General features: G+C 41.5%; 2 protein-coding genes across 3 annotated transcripts; one reads left to right on the top strand and one right to left on the bottom strand.

The window, feature by feature from the left end:
- Positions 1-663: 663 nt before the first annotated feature.
- Positions 664-4,219, bottom strand: LOC140121298 (uncharacterized). Its single transcript, XM_072140690.1, has 2 exons — positions 1,539-4,219; positions 664-1,256 (listed from the first exon to the last, which is right to left on the bottom strand). Exons 1-2 carry the CDS (start codon positions 3,627-3,629, stop codon positions 786-788), a joined length of 2,562 nt encoding a protein of 853 aa, XP_071996791.1. The 5' UTR covers positions 3,630-4,219; the 3' UTR covers positions 664-785.
- Positions 4,220-7,891: 3,672 nt separating this feature from the next.
- On the top strand, positions 7,892-15,457 carry LOC140121296 (inactive serine protease 54-like). Of its 2 annotated transcripts, none has more exons than XM_072140688.1 (6): positions 7,892-7,986; positions 9,542-9,640; positions 10,467-10,632; positions 12,576-12,829; positions 14,039-14,157; positions 15,062-15,457. In XM_072140688.1, exons 2-6 carry the CDS (start codon positions 9,580-9,582, stop codon positions 15,434-15,436), a joined length of 975 nt encoding a protein of 324 aa, XP_071996789.1. In that variant the 5' UTR covers positions 7,892-7,986; positions 9,542-9,579; the 3' UTR covers positions 15,437-15,457. The 2 variants fall into 2 exon arrangements, with proteins under 2 accessions (XP_071996789.1, XP_071996788.1); XM_072140687.1 differs by lacking the exon at positions 7,892-7,986 and adding an exon at positions 7,993-8,077.
- Positions 15,458-16,966: the final 1,509 nt, after the last annotated feature.

Below are 16,966 nucleotides of genomic sequence, written 5' to 3'. Positions count from 1 at the left end.
CAAAACACACCCCCTCATATTTCTATGCTGAGTAAAAATGTAAGAAGTGCTTAGACATCATGGCCAACAACAGGCTGTGGTTAAAGGGAACGCTAAAGATAAATGAAGTGGCTTCAGGCAGCCCCACGGATCACACTGCTCGGTTGAATGCTTGGACCTCTTTATTCCTTTCTAAGCACAGCGCTCTACATTGTATAGTGGCTTTGTGTGATAGATGTAGCGGGCATGTGTGTAGTGGGCATGATGTCACTGGCCTGTGATGTGTAAGGGACACAGTGTAGACCTCTGCTCATCTGATATTGATTGCATATCCTGAAGAGTTCTAGAACAGTCTTTTGTATCAAAGCCAAGGCTTATCATAACAGAAATAGTTTTAAGTGGAATCAATGTGGCTTGAGTTTGTGAACTGAGGTCTCCAAATACATAAAATGGGAATTATTCTCACCGTTAATTCGGTTTCCATTAGTCCACCATGACGGCCCCACTTGGAGGATGACCCCTTGACCTCTGTAGGGACAGGAAGCAGAGAAGTTAAATACCCCACCCCCGGCATCCATACTCCAGTGACTACCAAATAACTACACCGGCAGCGGATGCAACTCTTTTATTGTATGTTAAATCACACACAATTTTTCCATAAAGTACAGTATAATATCCATGGGTGGGAATATATATGGGCCGTCATGGTGGACTAATGGAAACCGAATTAACGGTGAGAATAATTCCCATTTTCCATTGCGTCCCCCATGACGGCCCCACTTGGAGACATAACAGATTAATTTTTTTCAGGGAGGGACAACAGCTTGAAGTACTTTTCTGCCAAATGCTAGTTCTTTTGTACTCTGTAGGTCTAACCTATAGTGTTTTACAAACGTCATTTGACTAGACCATGTTGCTGCCCTACAAATTTCATTAATGGAAGCTCCCCTTTTTTCGGCCCATGAGGTTGCCATGGCCCGTGTGGAATGAGCTCTAATAGTTTCAGGTATAGACATATTTTGAGCTACATAAGCATTTTTAATGACAGTTTTGATCCATCTCGCTATAGTGGATTTTGAAGCTCTCGTGCCTTTGTTTTTCCCGCTAAACTGTAGAAGGATATTTGAGTCCCTTCGCCATTGCCTTGTTGTTTCTAGGTAGAAGAGAAGAATCCTTCTGACATCAAGAGAGTGCCATTCTTCTTCCTTCGGAGTTTTCGGATTTCGACAGAATGTAGGTAAGATAATCTCCTGGCTTAGATGGAAGCTAGAGGATACCTTGGGAATAAAATTTTTATCAAGCATTAATGTTATTCTATCTTCAGATACTTTCAGGTATGGTTCTTTGATAGATAATGCCTGGATTTCTCCTAGACGCCTGGCTGATGTTATGGCAATGAGAAAGGTTAATTTGAGCGTCAATTCTTTAATATTTTTTGAGTCTAATGGCTCAAATGGAGGACCGGTAAGATAATTTAAGACAACAGATAAGTCCCAACTTGGGACAGCTATTCTTACGGTAGGTTTTAGTCGGGAAGTAGCTCTTATAAATCTCCTTACCCATTGGTGATCCGCTAGAGGACTATCGAAGAAGGCACTCAACGCAGATATCTGGACCTTCAAAGAGCTGGTCTTCAGGCCCTTGTCAAACCCTGCTTGGAGGAAATCCAATACCTGGGAAATATTGGGAGAGTTCTGGTTAGGAATCTCAGGTCCACAGAATGTTACAAACTTATTCCATATGCGGAAGTAAATAGCCTGAGTGACAGGTTTCCGACTCGCCTTTAAGGTGGAGATGACCTTGTGGGACAAGCCCTTGGTTTTTAGCAATTCCCTTTCAGGATCCATGCTGATAATTGGAGAGCCTGGGGATTTGGATGCAGAAGTGGTCCCTGGAATAGTAGGTCCGCACGAGGAGGGAGGTGAATAGGCTCTTCCAGAGATAGCCTCCTGAGTGATGGAAACCATACCTTCTTTGGCCAGTAGGGCACTACGAGGATTACTTTTGCCTTCTCTCTTTGGATCTTCTGAATCACTCTGGAGATTACTGGTATTGGTGGGAAGGCATACATCAGTGCCGCCTTCCAGGGATGTCTGAACGCATCTAGTTGGCTCATAGGTGTTGAATTGTCTAGCGAGAAGAAAAACTTTGTCTTCGCATTTGTGCGGGTTGCGAATAGATCTATTTTTGGAACACCCCATTTTAGGGTTAGATGTTTGAAGATCTCGTTGTTCAGGCACCATTCGTTCTGGTTGATGGTCTTCCTGCTTAGGTAGTCTGCTACCGTGTTTTCTTCTCCTTTCAGATGGACTGCAGATAGGGATAATATGTTCTGTTCTGACCAACTGAAGATCTTTTCTGATAGAAGAAGAAGATCCAAATTCTTTGTGCCCCCCTGGTGGCGTAGATATGCCACTGTGGTGACATTGTCTGAGTATATTCTTAAATGATGGGATTTCATTAAATCTCCGCTGACTTTCATGGCTTCCCACACTGCTCTCAACTCCCGGTAATTGGAAGAACGTTTTTGTATGGATAGAGGCCATTTCCCTTGAAGAAGGGATCCTTCGAAATTTGCCCCCCATCCAGACCGGCTTGCATCTGTCTGGAGTGACCACAAGGGCCATGGGTGCCAGGCTATCCCTTTTTGTAGGTTCTCTTGATGTGTCCACCAGGCTAAGGCTTCTTTGACCTCTGCAGGGATCTCTATCTTCCAATCTAGATGAGTCGGATCTTTGTCCCATACTGATAGGAGCCAACTTTGTAATCTGCGGGTATGAAACTGACTCCACTGTACTGCTTGGATACATGCCGTCAGTTGGCCTAATAACTTCATCACATCTCTTATGGAACAGTTGACTCTGTTCTGAAATAATTCTACTTCTTGACAAAGTTTTGATACTTTTCCCTGAGGAAGGAAGGACATCTGGAGTGATGAATTTAGAGAAATCCCCAGGAACGTAATAACCCTGCTGGGATTCAGATTTGATTTTTCCCAATTTATGATCCAACCCAACTGTTTGAGGGTGGTAATTGTGAAATCTCTGTGATGTATTAGCTCTTGTTCGGATCTTGCCACGATTAGTAGATCGTCCAGATATGGGATTATGATTATCCTTTTTGTTCTTAAGAAGGCAACTATTTCGATGATAATCTTCGAGAATGTCCTGGGAGCTGAGGATATTCCGAAGGGAAGTGCCTTGTACTGGAAATGACTTATGATGCCTTCTGGGTTGAGGACCGCAACCTTGAGAAATTTTTGGGATGCTAGATGTATTGGTACGTGATAATAGGCATCCTGCAAGTCGATTGTGCACATGAAGGCCTCTGGGGGAATCTGGGTGATCGCCGAGTTCACAGTCTCCATTTTGAATTTCCTGTATAGGATGTATTGATTCAGGTCTTTCAGGTTGCATATCATCCTGAATGTCCCGTTGGTTTTTTTTATTAGGAATAATGGGGAATAGTGACCTTCCCATATTTCTGATTCTGGAACCGGAATGATGACATCCAGATTCAATAACTTCTGAATTTCCGACCATAACTGAAGAGCAAGCTCTGGAGACGGTTGTCTGGTGAGGAAGAATCTTTGGGGAGGAAGAGATGTAATTTCCAGCCTGTATCCATCTTCCAACATCGATAAAATCCATGGATTCTGTGTAATTTTTATCCAATGTTGGTGAAATTTCAGGAGTCTTCCCCCCACTCTGGCGTCATTTCCTAAATGATGGGGTGGTGTTGCTGGAACTAAGGAGGAACCCCCTTCCTCTACCCCCCTTTGGGTAGCTCCATTTCCCCTGCTTTCCTTTCCCTCTATAGGGAAATCTCTTTTCTTTTTGGTCCCGAAAGGGCTGCTTCTTCTGAGTTGTTTTTGCCTCCGGAAAGCCCTTCTTCCTATCGGCTGCCTTTTCAAGAATGGTATCCAATTCCTGTCCAAATAGGTATTCCCCTTGGAATGGAAGGCCACACAGTTTAGATTTTGACCTGAAGTCTCCTGTCCACTGTCTTAGCCACAGTGTTCTCCTTGCCGAATTGGAAAGTGCTCCTTCTTTGGCGCTAAACCTTACACCTTCCGCTGAGGCGTCCGCAACAAAGGCTGCTGCTGATTTAAGTACAGGAATTGTTTCTAAGAGAATTTCTCTCGGTGTTCCATCCTTGATGTGATTTTCTAGCTCAGATAGCCAGTAAAAAAGGGTACGAGAGACTGACGTAGTGGCGATGTTCGATTTAAGATTCCACATAGACGAATCCCATGTCTTTTTCAGCAGGCTGTCTGCTTTGCGGTCCATGGGATCTTTGAGCTGAATAGAGTCATCAAAGGGAAGATCGGTCTTCTTTGCAATTTTTGTGACCTGGACATCTACCTTAGGAAAGGAATTCCAGATCTTTGATTCTTCTTCCCCAAAGGATAGACGACTCTTAAACTCTCTTGATATAGAAATTCTATTTTCTGGTTCTCTCCATTCCTCAAGGATTAGATCCTTCAGGGTTTTATTGATCGGAAAGACGCGTCTCTTTTTAGCCTTAAGGATCCCAAAAAGCTCATCCTGAATAGATGTTGGTTCTTCAACCTCTTCAATCTTTAGGGTGTCTCTCATGGCTTTTCATAGAGGATCTAAATCCTTGGACATAAACAGGTATTTGGATTCCATTTTTACTGCTGATGTAGATGGAATTGAATCTAAATCTAAGGAGTCCTTGACCGAACCCTCTAGTGATTCTATATCGGACTCTGATTGATATTCAACTCTCTGTCTTTTTTGTACAGGTTCCTGAGGTATTAGGTTAGCTAGAGATGAAGCTAACGAACACTGAACCTCCCCTTTTATAAAAGTCCTCATTTCGTCCATAAAGGATGACTTTTCCTCTTTCAAGAGGCTATCAATACAGTCCTTGCAAACTGCTTTTTTATAATCGATAGACAATTTGTAAAAGCACATGTTGCGTCGACGGGAGGTAATTTTTCTTTTCCCCGCATCTTTGGGAGGTGGATCCTTAGATTCTCTATGCTTCTCCTTCTCTTTCGGTTCCTACCAACAGAGAAGGAGAACAGTGTTACTATCTAAGAATAGTAATACTAAATCTTTAGGCATAAAGAAATTTGTGTATGTAAGGATATGACCCACAGTAACACTTAGATACCCCGAAACCACTCACAGGAGCTATAGGCGGGGGATCTATAGACACAGCATCCATAGTACAAGATTCCACGTTGCCAATGGTAAAAAACGGCACCTATGTGTACACATATATATATTAGCATATTTCAAATAAACGTCATATATATATATATATATATATATATATATATATATATATATATATATATATATATATATATATATATATATTGGACTGCTGTTCATACTTGCCTTGGACACACAAGATCGTGAGGTAAGGCAAAATTTTGGCCCAATAGGGTGGTGCCTGAAAAATATACAGCCCATATATAATACTGAGTCATTGCATATTAAATGTCTCAGGCCGAGTTTACAAATGAAAATACCTTAACCCTTTCAGGACCTGGCCCTTTTTTGTTTTTTCATTTTCATTTTTTACTCCCCATGATCAAAAATCCATAACTTTTTTATTTTTCCATGTACAGAGCTGTGTGACGGCTTATTTTCTGCGTAACAAATTGCACTTCATAGAGATGGTATTGAATATTCCATGCCGTGTACTAGGAAGCGGGAAAAAAATTCCAAATGCAGTGAAATTGGTAAAAAAACGCATTTGTGCCGCCTTCTTGTGGGCTTGGATCTTACGGATTTCACTGTGCGCCCCAAATGACATGTCTACTTTATTCTTTGGGTCGGTACGATTACAGGGATACCAAAGTTGTATAGGTTTTATAATGTTTTCATACATTTAAAAAAATTAAAACCTCCTGTACAAAAATTTTTTTGGGGATTTTGCCATCTTCTGGCGCTAATAACTTTTTTATACTTTGGTGTACTGAGCTGTGGGTGGTGTCATTTTTTGCGGATTTTGATGACGTTTACAATGTTATCAATTTTAGGACTGTACGACCTTGTGATCACTTTTTATAGAATTTTTTAATTTTTTTAAATGACAAAAAAAGTGCCATTTTCGAATTTGGGCGCGATTTTCCGTTACGGGATTAAACGCAGTGAAAAACCGTTATCATATTTTGATAGATCGGGCATTTTCGGACGCGGCGATACCTAATGTGTTTATGATTTTTACTGTTTATTTATATTTATATCAGTTCTAGGGAAAGGGGGGTGATTTGAGTTTTTAGGGTTTTTTATTATAATTTTTTTTTTTTTAACTTTTTTTTATTTTTAGTACTTTTCAGACTCCCTAGGGTACTTTAACCCTAGGGGGTCTGCACGATCCTATCATATACTGCCATACTACAGTATGGCAGTATATGGGGATTTTACTCCTCATACATTACAATGTGCTGATAGCACATTGTAATGCATGGGTTAACCAAAAGTAGCCTCGGGTCTTCGCGAGACCCGAGGTTACCATGGCGACGGATCGCCGCTCCCCGATGACGTCACGGGGAGCGGCGATCCTCGAAAAGATGGCGGCGCCCACGCAGTGGAGGATATGGTGCGCCGGAATACAGGAGCATTAGACCTCAGATCATTGTGCGTCCCCGCCAGCTTTAAATCTTACCGCTCCACGCGCCTGTTTCCGGACCGTGCGACAGATTACCTCACTTCCGGTGCGCCACCGGAAGTTGTCACTGGCGGCCCTGTCAGGCACGCCGCCGCCATTTTGTTGAAGTCCGGGTGTCGTTAACCTCACGGGGTCGCGGACAGAGCCGGAACTACCGGCCCCAACATGCCGACAAGGGAAGGGTCGTATGCACCGATCGCTGTCCTGGACCGGAGGGGTAAGAGGAGGATCCCCGCGCCACACATGCTCCCCTCTCACTGTCCCTCTTGGATGGAAGGATCAGAGGAGAGATCTTCTCTACAACCTGCCCTGTGTAGGGACAGGAAGACACTGGAGTATGGATGCCGGGGGTGGGGTATTTAACTTCTCTGCTTCCTGTCCCTACAGAGGTCAAGGGGTCATCCTCCAAGTGGGGCCGTCATGGGGGACGCAATGGAAATGATAAGATGAAAGACTGCCCTAGCCACACACTCAGTGAATCCAAGCATACGACTTCTATATGCCCTTATACTGTGTCCCATTATGGATCAAATTTACATACAACAATAATAAAATTTTGAAACTGTAGTAACAAGTGATTGGTGCAAGACAAATGTGTCTACTGACAAAAGGTTTTTTTCTTTACTGATAACTAATCTACAAAGGTGGCGTGTGAACATGTTCTAATTGTTTTTATAAATGCAGTAGGGATGGGACTACTTCCAATTGCAGATGTGTTCAGAGGTAAACACAATGGTTAGCGATGCAACTTGTGTTTTGGATTGTGTTCCAGAAAAACGCTTGTTCCCAATTGCAAGCGTTTAGCTCTAAACACATCTGTGAGTGGGAAAAACTCCTCCAGTGTGAACACAGTTGTAATTTTATATGCCACATGTGCTATTTTAAAGGAAACCTACCACTTTCAAATTGTACTTCTAAGCATCACACACCGTGCAGGGTGAGCTGCTGCCGGAGCATATGGAAGCTCACCGGCTCTCAGGCACTTCCTATTGAGGCGTGCGACCGTGTGCCGAAGCTGCTTCGAATATAAAGATTAAAAAAGTGTTTAAAAGCATTACAGCGCTTTATGGAAATAATGAAGATATGCTCCGGCACCAGCTCACCCTGAACTGGTGCACGGTATGTGATGCTTAGAAGTACAATTTGAAAGTGCTAGGTTTCCTTTAAGTATTCTACTATTGCTTGAAGCCCGTGACATTTATATAGATGTGATGCAGTGCAATATTGTATAAGCTATTTTGTAAAGTGTTCACAAGCAGCAGAAGTTTTGATATCATAAAGCCCCCTAGAATCACCACCTGTTTATGATTCCATATGGAATTCCATGGAAATCTGTTCTAACATCAAGCAACGCAGGTAGGAGTACTGTATGTTGTGTTCGCGTTTAGCGTGTGATGTTGGTTGGATGATTGGTTTTTGGCACTGTTACATGCTGCCGTTTTTGCGGGTTAGTGATTTATTCGTCAGAAGACAAATTCCCGATTTATATACAGTTTATATTCAGAGAATGTTTTTAGATTATGGGGAACGGTTGAAACATAGTGTAGAAGTGTCAATATCACTGTATTAAGTGTTCTAGGAGTCTGTCATTAGTCTGTTCCAATCTCGATACTAGAGTGTCTGTCTGATTGTCCCTATTTGTACAGTGTAGAGTACAGTACACACACACTACAATGAAGTGGTGTTATCATACTTCACAACTGTTGTAGTGGCAAGAATGAAAAATTCCTCCCCCCTAAACCACACCCTTTGAATCACCCCCCACACTGTATAAATTCCCCCTTAGTTCCCCCTCACATTGTGCCCCCCAGCTCATCCTCATATTAAGGCCCCCTCCGCCAGCTGCTTGCCCTTTAAATTATGTCTGCAAATTGCATCATAATATGTATATAACTGTAAAATCTTCTACAGTATAGTCAGGAACACAGATAAGATATGTTCGGAGAGGGGACGGAAGGACTAGGAATCTCTCATCTCTAGCTTCCTTCCGTCTACTTCCCCTGCGTGGTCTACAGTTACTTGAGTTTTACGCCATATGATAGAAATGACAGTCCGGGAGCACTACCTGTGAGGACCAACCATATTTCCCAAGGGTAATTGATATGGATTAGAAAAAGGACTAACAAATGAAAGTCAGGATAGTTTGAAAAAGGTTCAAGAGACGTGCAAAAGTGATCTGCTTCAGTACGTTAATCTATCTCAGTTGTAGGATGTCTTTCTTTCTCCATCTTTTGAGACTATGCCAGTGCCTGTGGCAAGGTAATGAAAAGCAAAGGTTTCAGGCAAATCAATCCCCAGATATTATGTTGACCAGAAGTACTCAACAGTGCCGGGATCTAAAGACACATTCAGAGCAACACTGAATTACTTATTGCCTTAAATCACTGTGAAAAGATGCTTCATAACAAAGGCATGTATGGTAAGGGAGAGGGGGGACCCTAGTACATTTATTGATCGTTAAAGGGGTATTTCCACAAAGATCTAATAATGCAGCTATTTATGGCGGTAAGATAGGTACAACTGTATCCTGGATATAGTTAGCTAAGAATCCGGTTTACCAAATCAGCGTGTTAGGTAGTGTGTACATGAAGCCTCAGCTATTTTAGCAGTCCAAACCACTACTGGGTCGCCTGCTATCTTAACAGAGGGGACAAAAGAAGACACCTATTACATTAATTTCATTAAGTTGAAGAAACTTCCATGTCTGTCTGCTGGGAACCTGAAGAAGATGTGCCGTGTTAGTCCCTGGGTAGCTTCTTATGTCCTCCCCATAATCCAGACTTGAATGTGAACTATCGCGCTGTGATGGGGAGCACCATATGTTATGCAGACGTTATGGTGGTATAAATGATAACTAATTAAAATTTTTTACATGTATTCTGAATGGTTATTGTGTAATTTTTGTTTACAGAACCCAAATGAATTAAGATTAAGCTGATTTCTGCCAAAATGGGAAGGTTTTTCTTTTTACTATTATTAATACTGACACTTCTAGGGAAGACACATGAAGGTAAGTGTGGACGGAAATGTCCAATTGCTTTGAATTATTTTATATTTTCATAACATGTACATAATTGATATACTTAAACACAATGGACTTTTGAAACATATCAAAAGAAATTTGAAACGTATAGGGAAATACAACTGTATAAAATATAGCATTGCCGACTGCCTTTGTGCAAAATCTGTTTCCAAAAAATTTTGATGTACAGAATCAATGTTTAGTTTAATATAATGAAATAGTACAATAGTAACAAGCAGGGGTGAATCTAAATTCTCTGCTGCCTGAGGCAAGTGATAGAACGGCTCCCCCTACACCCCATCTAATAATAATATATCCCTTCATTTTTTTGGTATGTGGGTTCTCCATGCAGTGTCGCGCACACCCACGTTGACATCTGGTGTGAAGAAACGCTTTTTTTCAGTGTCAAGTTTTGCTTTGTAAAAGGTGACTCTGATGCTGATCCTCATCTTGCTGCAGGCGGTGCTGCCTGAGGCAAGAAGCTCAACTCGCTTTATGGCTGGTGCATTCCTGTTAGCATGGTGCTTTTATTCTAGTTGCAGCGTTTAACGCCTAGTGCAGTAACAAGCCATTTTTTAAATGAAATTAAACTAAATTTGCTAGGCCATGAAGGTCTTACCCCTTGGACTCTGCCCGGCCTTCAGAAAAGTGGCAATAATAGTCTAAAACAGTTTTGTTCAAACATTTGTGACTATTTGCCTAGAGGGTAGGGATCTTCATCAATTTCCCTGTGTCATTCATTTGCCTATGTATTCTGACCATCTCAAAACATTAGCATGAATAATAATTTGTGAATGTACTTGCATGGCAATAGATTGTGGAGTACGGAAGACTACATCCCATAATGCGATGGAAAATGAGGCATCAAGTGGAGAATTCCCTTGGCAGGTCTTTCTGAAACCAGATTCTGGCCGCCTTTGCTTAGGCACCATCATAGGTGAATATTGGATTTTGAGCTCTGCCCAGTGTTTTACAGAAACGTAAGTATATTGTATCAAAATGTAAACCCTATGGCAAGCTCTGCTGCAACCTTAAAAATTGGATATTTCGTAAATTCTTCTATTGGAAGAACAAAAGCCCTTTAGTGGGTGATGCAGTCTCATCATCCTTTCTTGAAAAGAACTTGCACTGTGGCTTAGTGGTTAGCATTACAGCCTTGCAGTGCTGGAGACCTGGGTTCAAGTCCCAGGGTTAACATCTGCAAACAGTTTGTACATTCTCTCTGTGTTTGCGTGGGTTTACTCCGGGTACTCCGGTTTCCTCCCACACTCCAAAACATACAGGTAGGTTGATTAGATTGTGAGCCCCATTGGGGACCGATTTGGCAAGCTCTGTGCAGCGCTGCCTAACATGTGAGCGCTATATAAATAAAGGAATGATTAATTCATTTATAATAAAAAGCTGTAGACAGCCTGGAACAGATGCCAAATTCAATGTAAAAAGACTAATGCTGGATGCTGCACGAGAAGCACATAATGAATGTGGTCCAAAGCTTCTATGCATATTCTTATGTTCAGATAATAGCAGCATCTACTAAATTTATCTTAATATATCTCCCCCTACAACTAAAATCAGAGGACAGTCCGGACACAATAAGGGCATACCCAATTGACATGGTGACTGGTAATGCCCATTTTTTCTCTTTTTTTAATTATTTCGAAAATAAACTAAAAGAGAAACACAGCAATCTTGTATTGTAGGAAATTATATTTCAAAATTGTTATTACATACAGACATTTGTGAGACTCATTGGATCTGATGAAACTCTTCAATTATAGTTTGTGAAGTTAAAGAAAACCTGTCACCAGGAATGTTACTTTTAGCTGGTGACAGGGTCCATTAGTCTGTCAGCATTCTGAATCATTTCAGTAGTTTATATTAGTTTAATATACATGACCTGGCTCCCTGTCAGCAGCATGTGGTGAGTCCCAGAGGGAAGGGGCAGCTGCAGCCTGTGTCTTTTCATGTATTCTTCCTAGTGATTTGTCATTCGCGAACGGGCCAGCTCCAAGAGCTGCTCTTGTTCGTGAACGACAGGAGTCAGCTCCCGTCAGTGAGCCGAAGACTCACTTAACCCCGCCCTCAACTGGCTCACCACGCCCCCTTTAACCTAATACAATCAGGGGTGACTGACAAGCCTCAGGCTCTCTATTATATATTTAATGGGGAGCCGTTCAGGAACCAGAAGAGCCAGCTCTTCTTAGTGAGCGGAGCGTAATGAGCTAGCTCACTGAGAAGATCTGAAATTCCCATCACTAATTCTTCCTCTACTACGCACCATCCCCCCCTCTCTCTTGCCCTCTTAATGCACATGACAGGAAGTGGAGAGGATTGTGGAGCTGCTTGAGTTTGGAGGAGAGAAGACTGAAACAAGCACACACAAGCTGCACCTGTCCTTACCCAGGACTCACCAGATGCTTCTGGCAGTCGTCAGGTAATGTGAATAAAACTTATATAAAGTACTGAAATGATTCAGAATGCTGACAAAGGCATTTTTAAAATCAGCACAGCAGAGGCTATTGGAACCTGTCACCAGCTAAAAATGACATTCCTGGTGACAGGTTCCCATTAAGCTTTAAAAAGACTGATATAGACTTTCTGATGCAATCTACAGATAAATACAGTTATTGGCATTATACATAGATTTTAGGCTATGTTCAACGTTGCTTATATTGATTAGCTAGTGTATTTGATTGTATGTGTTTATATGAAATTGTGTGCCATAACTATCCATATACTATAATTCACTCCAAGGTTGCTTTGATTTCTAATTTTTTGCATATCTGACAATTCTTTTCAAGGCTTCCCAAAAAGTAATACTGTTTTTATTGACATAGAAGTCAAAGGTTTGGTATAGTTTTTGCAAAAAATTTTATTTACATTTTTTTCACTTGTATAACTTTATTTTAATTTCTGATTCAAGGACAACTACCATAGTTATGAAAGCTGGAGAGTTGAATCTAGACTTTCAGGGAAAGGTTTATCCAATAAGGAAGTTGATACGACATGGAGGGGACAACGAAGTATCAGCAGACTTTCCTCTTGCGTTATTGGAGACGTCTGAGCCTATTGCGTTTAATGACATGGTCCTGCCAGCATGCTACCCCAGTGACGAACTGCTCGATGTAAACCACCTGGTCAACTGTTGGGTAACAACAATGAAAGAAACAACACAAGGTGGAGTATATTATTTATAGCTTCAGCCTGTAATTCTATTACAGGCTTACTACACTATTCACTAGTCATGAAAAAGTAGGACCGTGGTCCCCAGCTTGACTCCCTTTGCATCAATTTTAATTGCTTGTCTATAATCAGATAGAAGGTTGTGCAGAACCTAAGCTAGTAAGAAACCCCTACATCCTAGAATTTATTTTGGGATGAGATATGGTTAGTGTACAGCTGCATTGTCTTTATGCCCAATGTTCACAGTACTAAAACATTTGAATCGATATTGCAATGTATCAATCAGGCGTAATACATTACAATGTACAGAACAATGAAGCATAGCCACATGCAGAATGGCAGTGTTATGAGCATTGGTAGTTATGAATCCACTCTCTCCATATGAGAAGGGTCAAATGAAGCTCACAGTAGTCTCAGATGGTAACTGACATCTGACCTTTCCAATTACAATGAGAGCAAGGTCATCTCACGTAGAGTTCCATGGCTATGCGGATGGTTGAGCAAAGATAGATACACACAGAGTAGGGACCGAAAGAAAAGGTGGGGTGATAGATGCACAACAGACCAACAAATGGGACAGTTTAGGGCAAGGAGAAGATCTAGACTAAGAAGGGGGAAGGTATCAGTAAAGCATAGAAAAGACAGAAAAGAGACTTTACGACAGGAAATTAATAGGGAAGACCTACCTCTCCTCCAAAAGGTCTTGGAAGCCCTGAGTATCCTGCAATGAAAACTTTGAGAAACCTCTCTGAAGAACTGTGGACATATGCCATTAGTTCCTCCTTGCAAAAGTTTTGGAGCACCTCCTGCTGGTGGGGGGGGGGGGGAGGCAGGGTTGCGCCATCTTACTCAGTATCACCAATCTGGCTGCAATCAGGCACTACCTAAGTAAGCTCTGGTCTGAGCTCCAATCCCACCAAATCCCATTTCAGAAGTGCCGGTGATGTGGGTACCTGTTATGTTGTGGAAAGACCTGAACACATCCCAGAATGGTTTCATTTTATCACAGGATCATATCTCCCTGTTCAGGCAGTTTAGCGTATTAGTATAGAGGAAGGCCTTTCTTACACTACATTTATGACAGTGTTTAGACACTTTAATGGCTAGTACTAGAAAAGGGTATGACCTCGGAAAAGGGCAGGCCCCAAAACTGATGAAAATATACCACAATTTTCCAACTAAAAGAACCACCTCTCTTTTCAGATAAACCTGAGAATACATCAAATGTGTTAAAGAAAATCCAGATTAATCCTTTGCAGCCTTGTGACCTTAACATGACGAAAGTAATTTGCGCCTCAACAAGAAATGCAGAAAATTGTACGGTAAGAATCAGAGAGGGATTAAATGGATTGGCTACTTGGTGATAAAAACTCTAAAGCCCATTACCCATGAGTAAGATTGTTCTGACAAACTCCTTCCTTCCATGTGAGCCTGGGATTTACTAGATCTAGTTTCAGTCCAGTTGCACGTTAATCCAGTTTTTCAGAGCAAAGTTGCTTGTGAACAACAGGAATAATATGGCCTAAAGTACTATGTCTTATATATGGAAGGCCCTAATTGCAGTCCCCACACATCTATATTGTGGAAGTTTGTTTCTTCTGGAATAGATACTGGTTTGGCTTTAGTTCCGCATCATGTCATTAGGCTTTCTGAAAGTCATGCTTGATGTCAAGGGGGTTGCCTTACAAGGAAGCCAAGAGGAGGGGCATAACTACAGGTCTATTAGAGATAGCAGTTGCTATGGGGCCCACATTGTCAGGGGTCCCTGGCATCTGGGGTGTTCGATGTGTATTGGGAGTGTATATGCTGTAGGTCTGTATATGGCATTGTATGCATTTGCTGTATGTGTTTATATGATGTGATGTTTATACGGTCTATGCATATGTGGTGTATATATACTCTATGCATGTTTACTTTGTACGTGTATATGCTGTATGTGTATGTATATAAGTATTTAAATGTGTGTGATTGTAAATCACATGTGTGTATACAATTATGTAAACTTTTTTTTAAGGGGGCCCCTATTTAGCAGACTGATATGGGGCCCTGCCTCTTCTAGTAAGGCCCCATGCCAAGAGGCAATGCTTCCCTATTCCATCCTAGTAAACATATTTGCATAAGTTCACAAGGTGGAATTTGATACAGATTTTCCAGCGCTTTTTGAAAATCCATGCCAAAATCTCCTCCCCTCAGCAAGGGTTACCAACAATTTATAATTCTTGACAGGTAAGCAGTGGAGATGCCCTGATGTGCCAGTGTGTAAGAAACAAAGCTTGGGCAGTGGTCGGAATAGCGGCAGCTGAAAAGACCGATTGCGGGACATCCATGTTATTCGCCAGGACGGCCAGCTATATTACTTGGCTTAAAGAAAGTACAGAAAAAGAGGGGAAGCCCATCATTCCACAAATATACTCCGCACAGTCAGCAGAGGAGCCAATAAAGAAAGAGGACCTGCTAAACTACACCAAAGACTACAATGAAAAATTTCCAGAGGAGAATCAAGAATTGAGTCAAATCTCTGACAAAGAGATTAAATTAGAGGACTGCAAAATAATTGCAATATCTATATTTTATACGGTCTTGGTCATCTTTACAACATAAAAACTTCATGCAGGCTTCTTATACCAGTCTTCAGAATTGTCTTCTTGCGATCATTAGTTTAGACTCTGCAGCCAAGTCCCTAACTTAGGTTAGATTATGGGAAAGTTTCCTAATAATTGCCTCATGCAGACTGGCTACTGTACAGCACACAAACAAGCAAAAGCATGGTTTTAAGCTTTTACTCACCTGTAATAGTAACCAATTGAAATCTGGTCATGGTGACGCGAGAGTACATAAATCCATGCGACGCGCCCTGAGGGGGTCATGTCATCTGCAGGCAAAGGACGGCACAAATTAGCTGCTGTCAGAATATCTTGTCTAAAGTTCCTTTCAATGCCTGCAATGTTATGTCAGAGGGATACCGGTCTTATTTGTTTTTTACTTTAATATTTTCTGATGATATAACATCTCTAGTGAAGACCTAAGCTTTCCCCTTGTCTAATCTTCTGCAAAACCAACTTTTGTTGGCGATTTTGTCTTTTGCATTGAAAAATCTGCCTGAGATCTGCCTCCAGAAGGAACAGATTCCCAGCAGACAGCGCTGTTTAGACATGGTTACATCTATTCAGTACAGCTTAGGGAACTGGTTTAACTGGTTTTAACTAGGGTCAGGGTGCGGTCACACGTCGCGTTTACTGCATGCGTTTAAAAACGTATTGCTACAACTGAAGGGAGATTTGCCTAATTAAACAGCTGTTAACACCTGCGTTTACAAAACGCATGCATTAACAACGATGTTAAGGCATGCGTTAACACTTGCGTTTTGTAAACGCAATCGTTAACAGCAGTTTAATAAGGCAAATCTCCCTGCAGCTGTAGCAATGCGGTTTTAAACGCATGCAGTAAACGCGACGTGTGACCGCACCCTCAGGAAGTGAGAGTTTTCCTTTTGGAGAATGTGCCAATGAAGGCCACATTACAGGCACGTTTCCTCTAGAATAGATAAACAGGTAGTCCCGGGTTACATACAAGAGACATTCTTTACATTTGTACTTCAATAGTAAATTTGTAAGTAAATCGGAAGTGGTATATGTTGGAACAAAACAATTTTTGTCCCTGCGACAATTGGATTTTCAAAATAATCAATAAAGCTTTATTACAGACATCTTACAGCTGATCATTGCAGCCTGGGACGATAGTAATGTATCCAGAGAGCTTCACCAGAGGTCACAGTGGGCGGAGAGGTCCGTCTGTAAGTCGGGTGTCAATAAGTCAGGGACCCCTTGTACTGGTTTTGCTTAAATCCCCTTCCTGAAAGGGGGCTGCCTTATAAGGAAGCAAAAAAAATAAAAAAATTGGTGTATTTTTAACGTGACCGATTTAAGAAGTACAGAATGTCCTAGTCAGAACCATTTTGCAGCGATCACTTAGACTATAGTTGGAAAAAATACATTAAAATAACGTACACCAGACTGAAGCAAACCGAATGTGAAAATGCACACTTAATTTGGTAGGCAAGATGAAGACCTCATGGCTGTGTACTAGTCGCCGTTTCAACATGACCATTGTTTGCGGCCTATGAACGTTACA

The sequence above is a fragment of the Engystomops pustulosus genome, chromosome 3 (genome assembly GCF_040894005.1).
Source record: "Engystomops pustulosus chromosome 3, aEngPut4.maternal, whole genome shotgun sequence".
Taxonomy (NCBI): domain Eukaryota; kingdom Metazoa; phylum Chordata; class Amphibia; order Anura; family Leptodactylidae; genus Engystomops; species Engystomops pustulosus.
The sequence above is the reverse complement of the archived record's forward strand: the minus strand, read 5'-3'. Positions and strand labels throughout refer to the sequence as shown.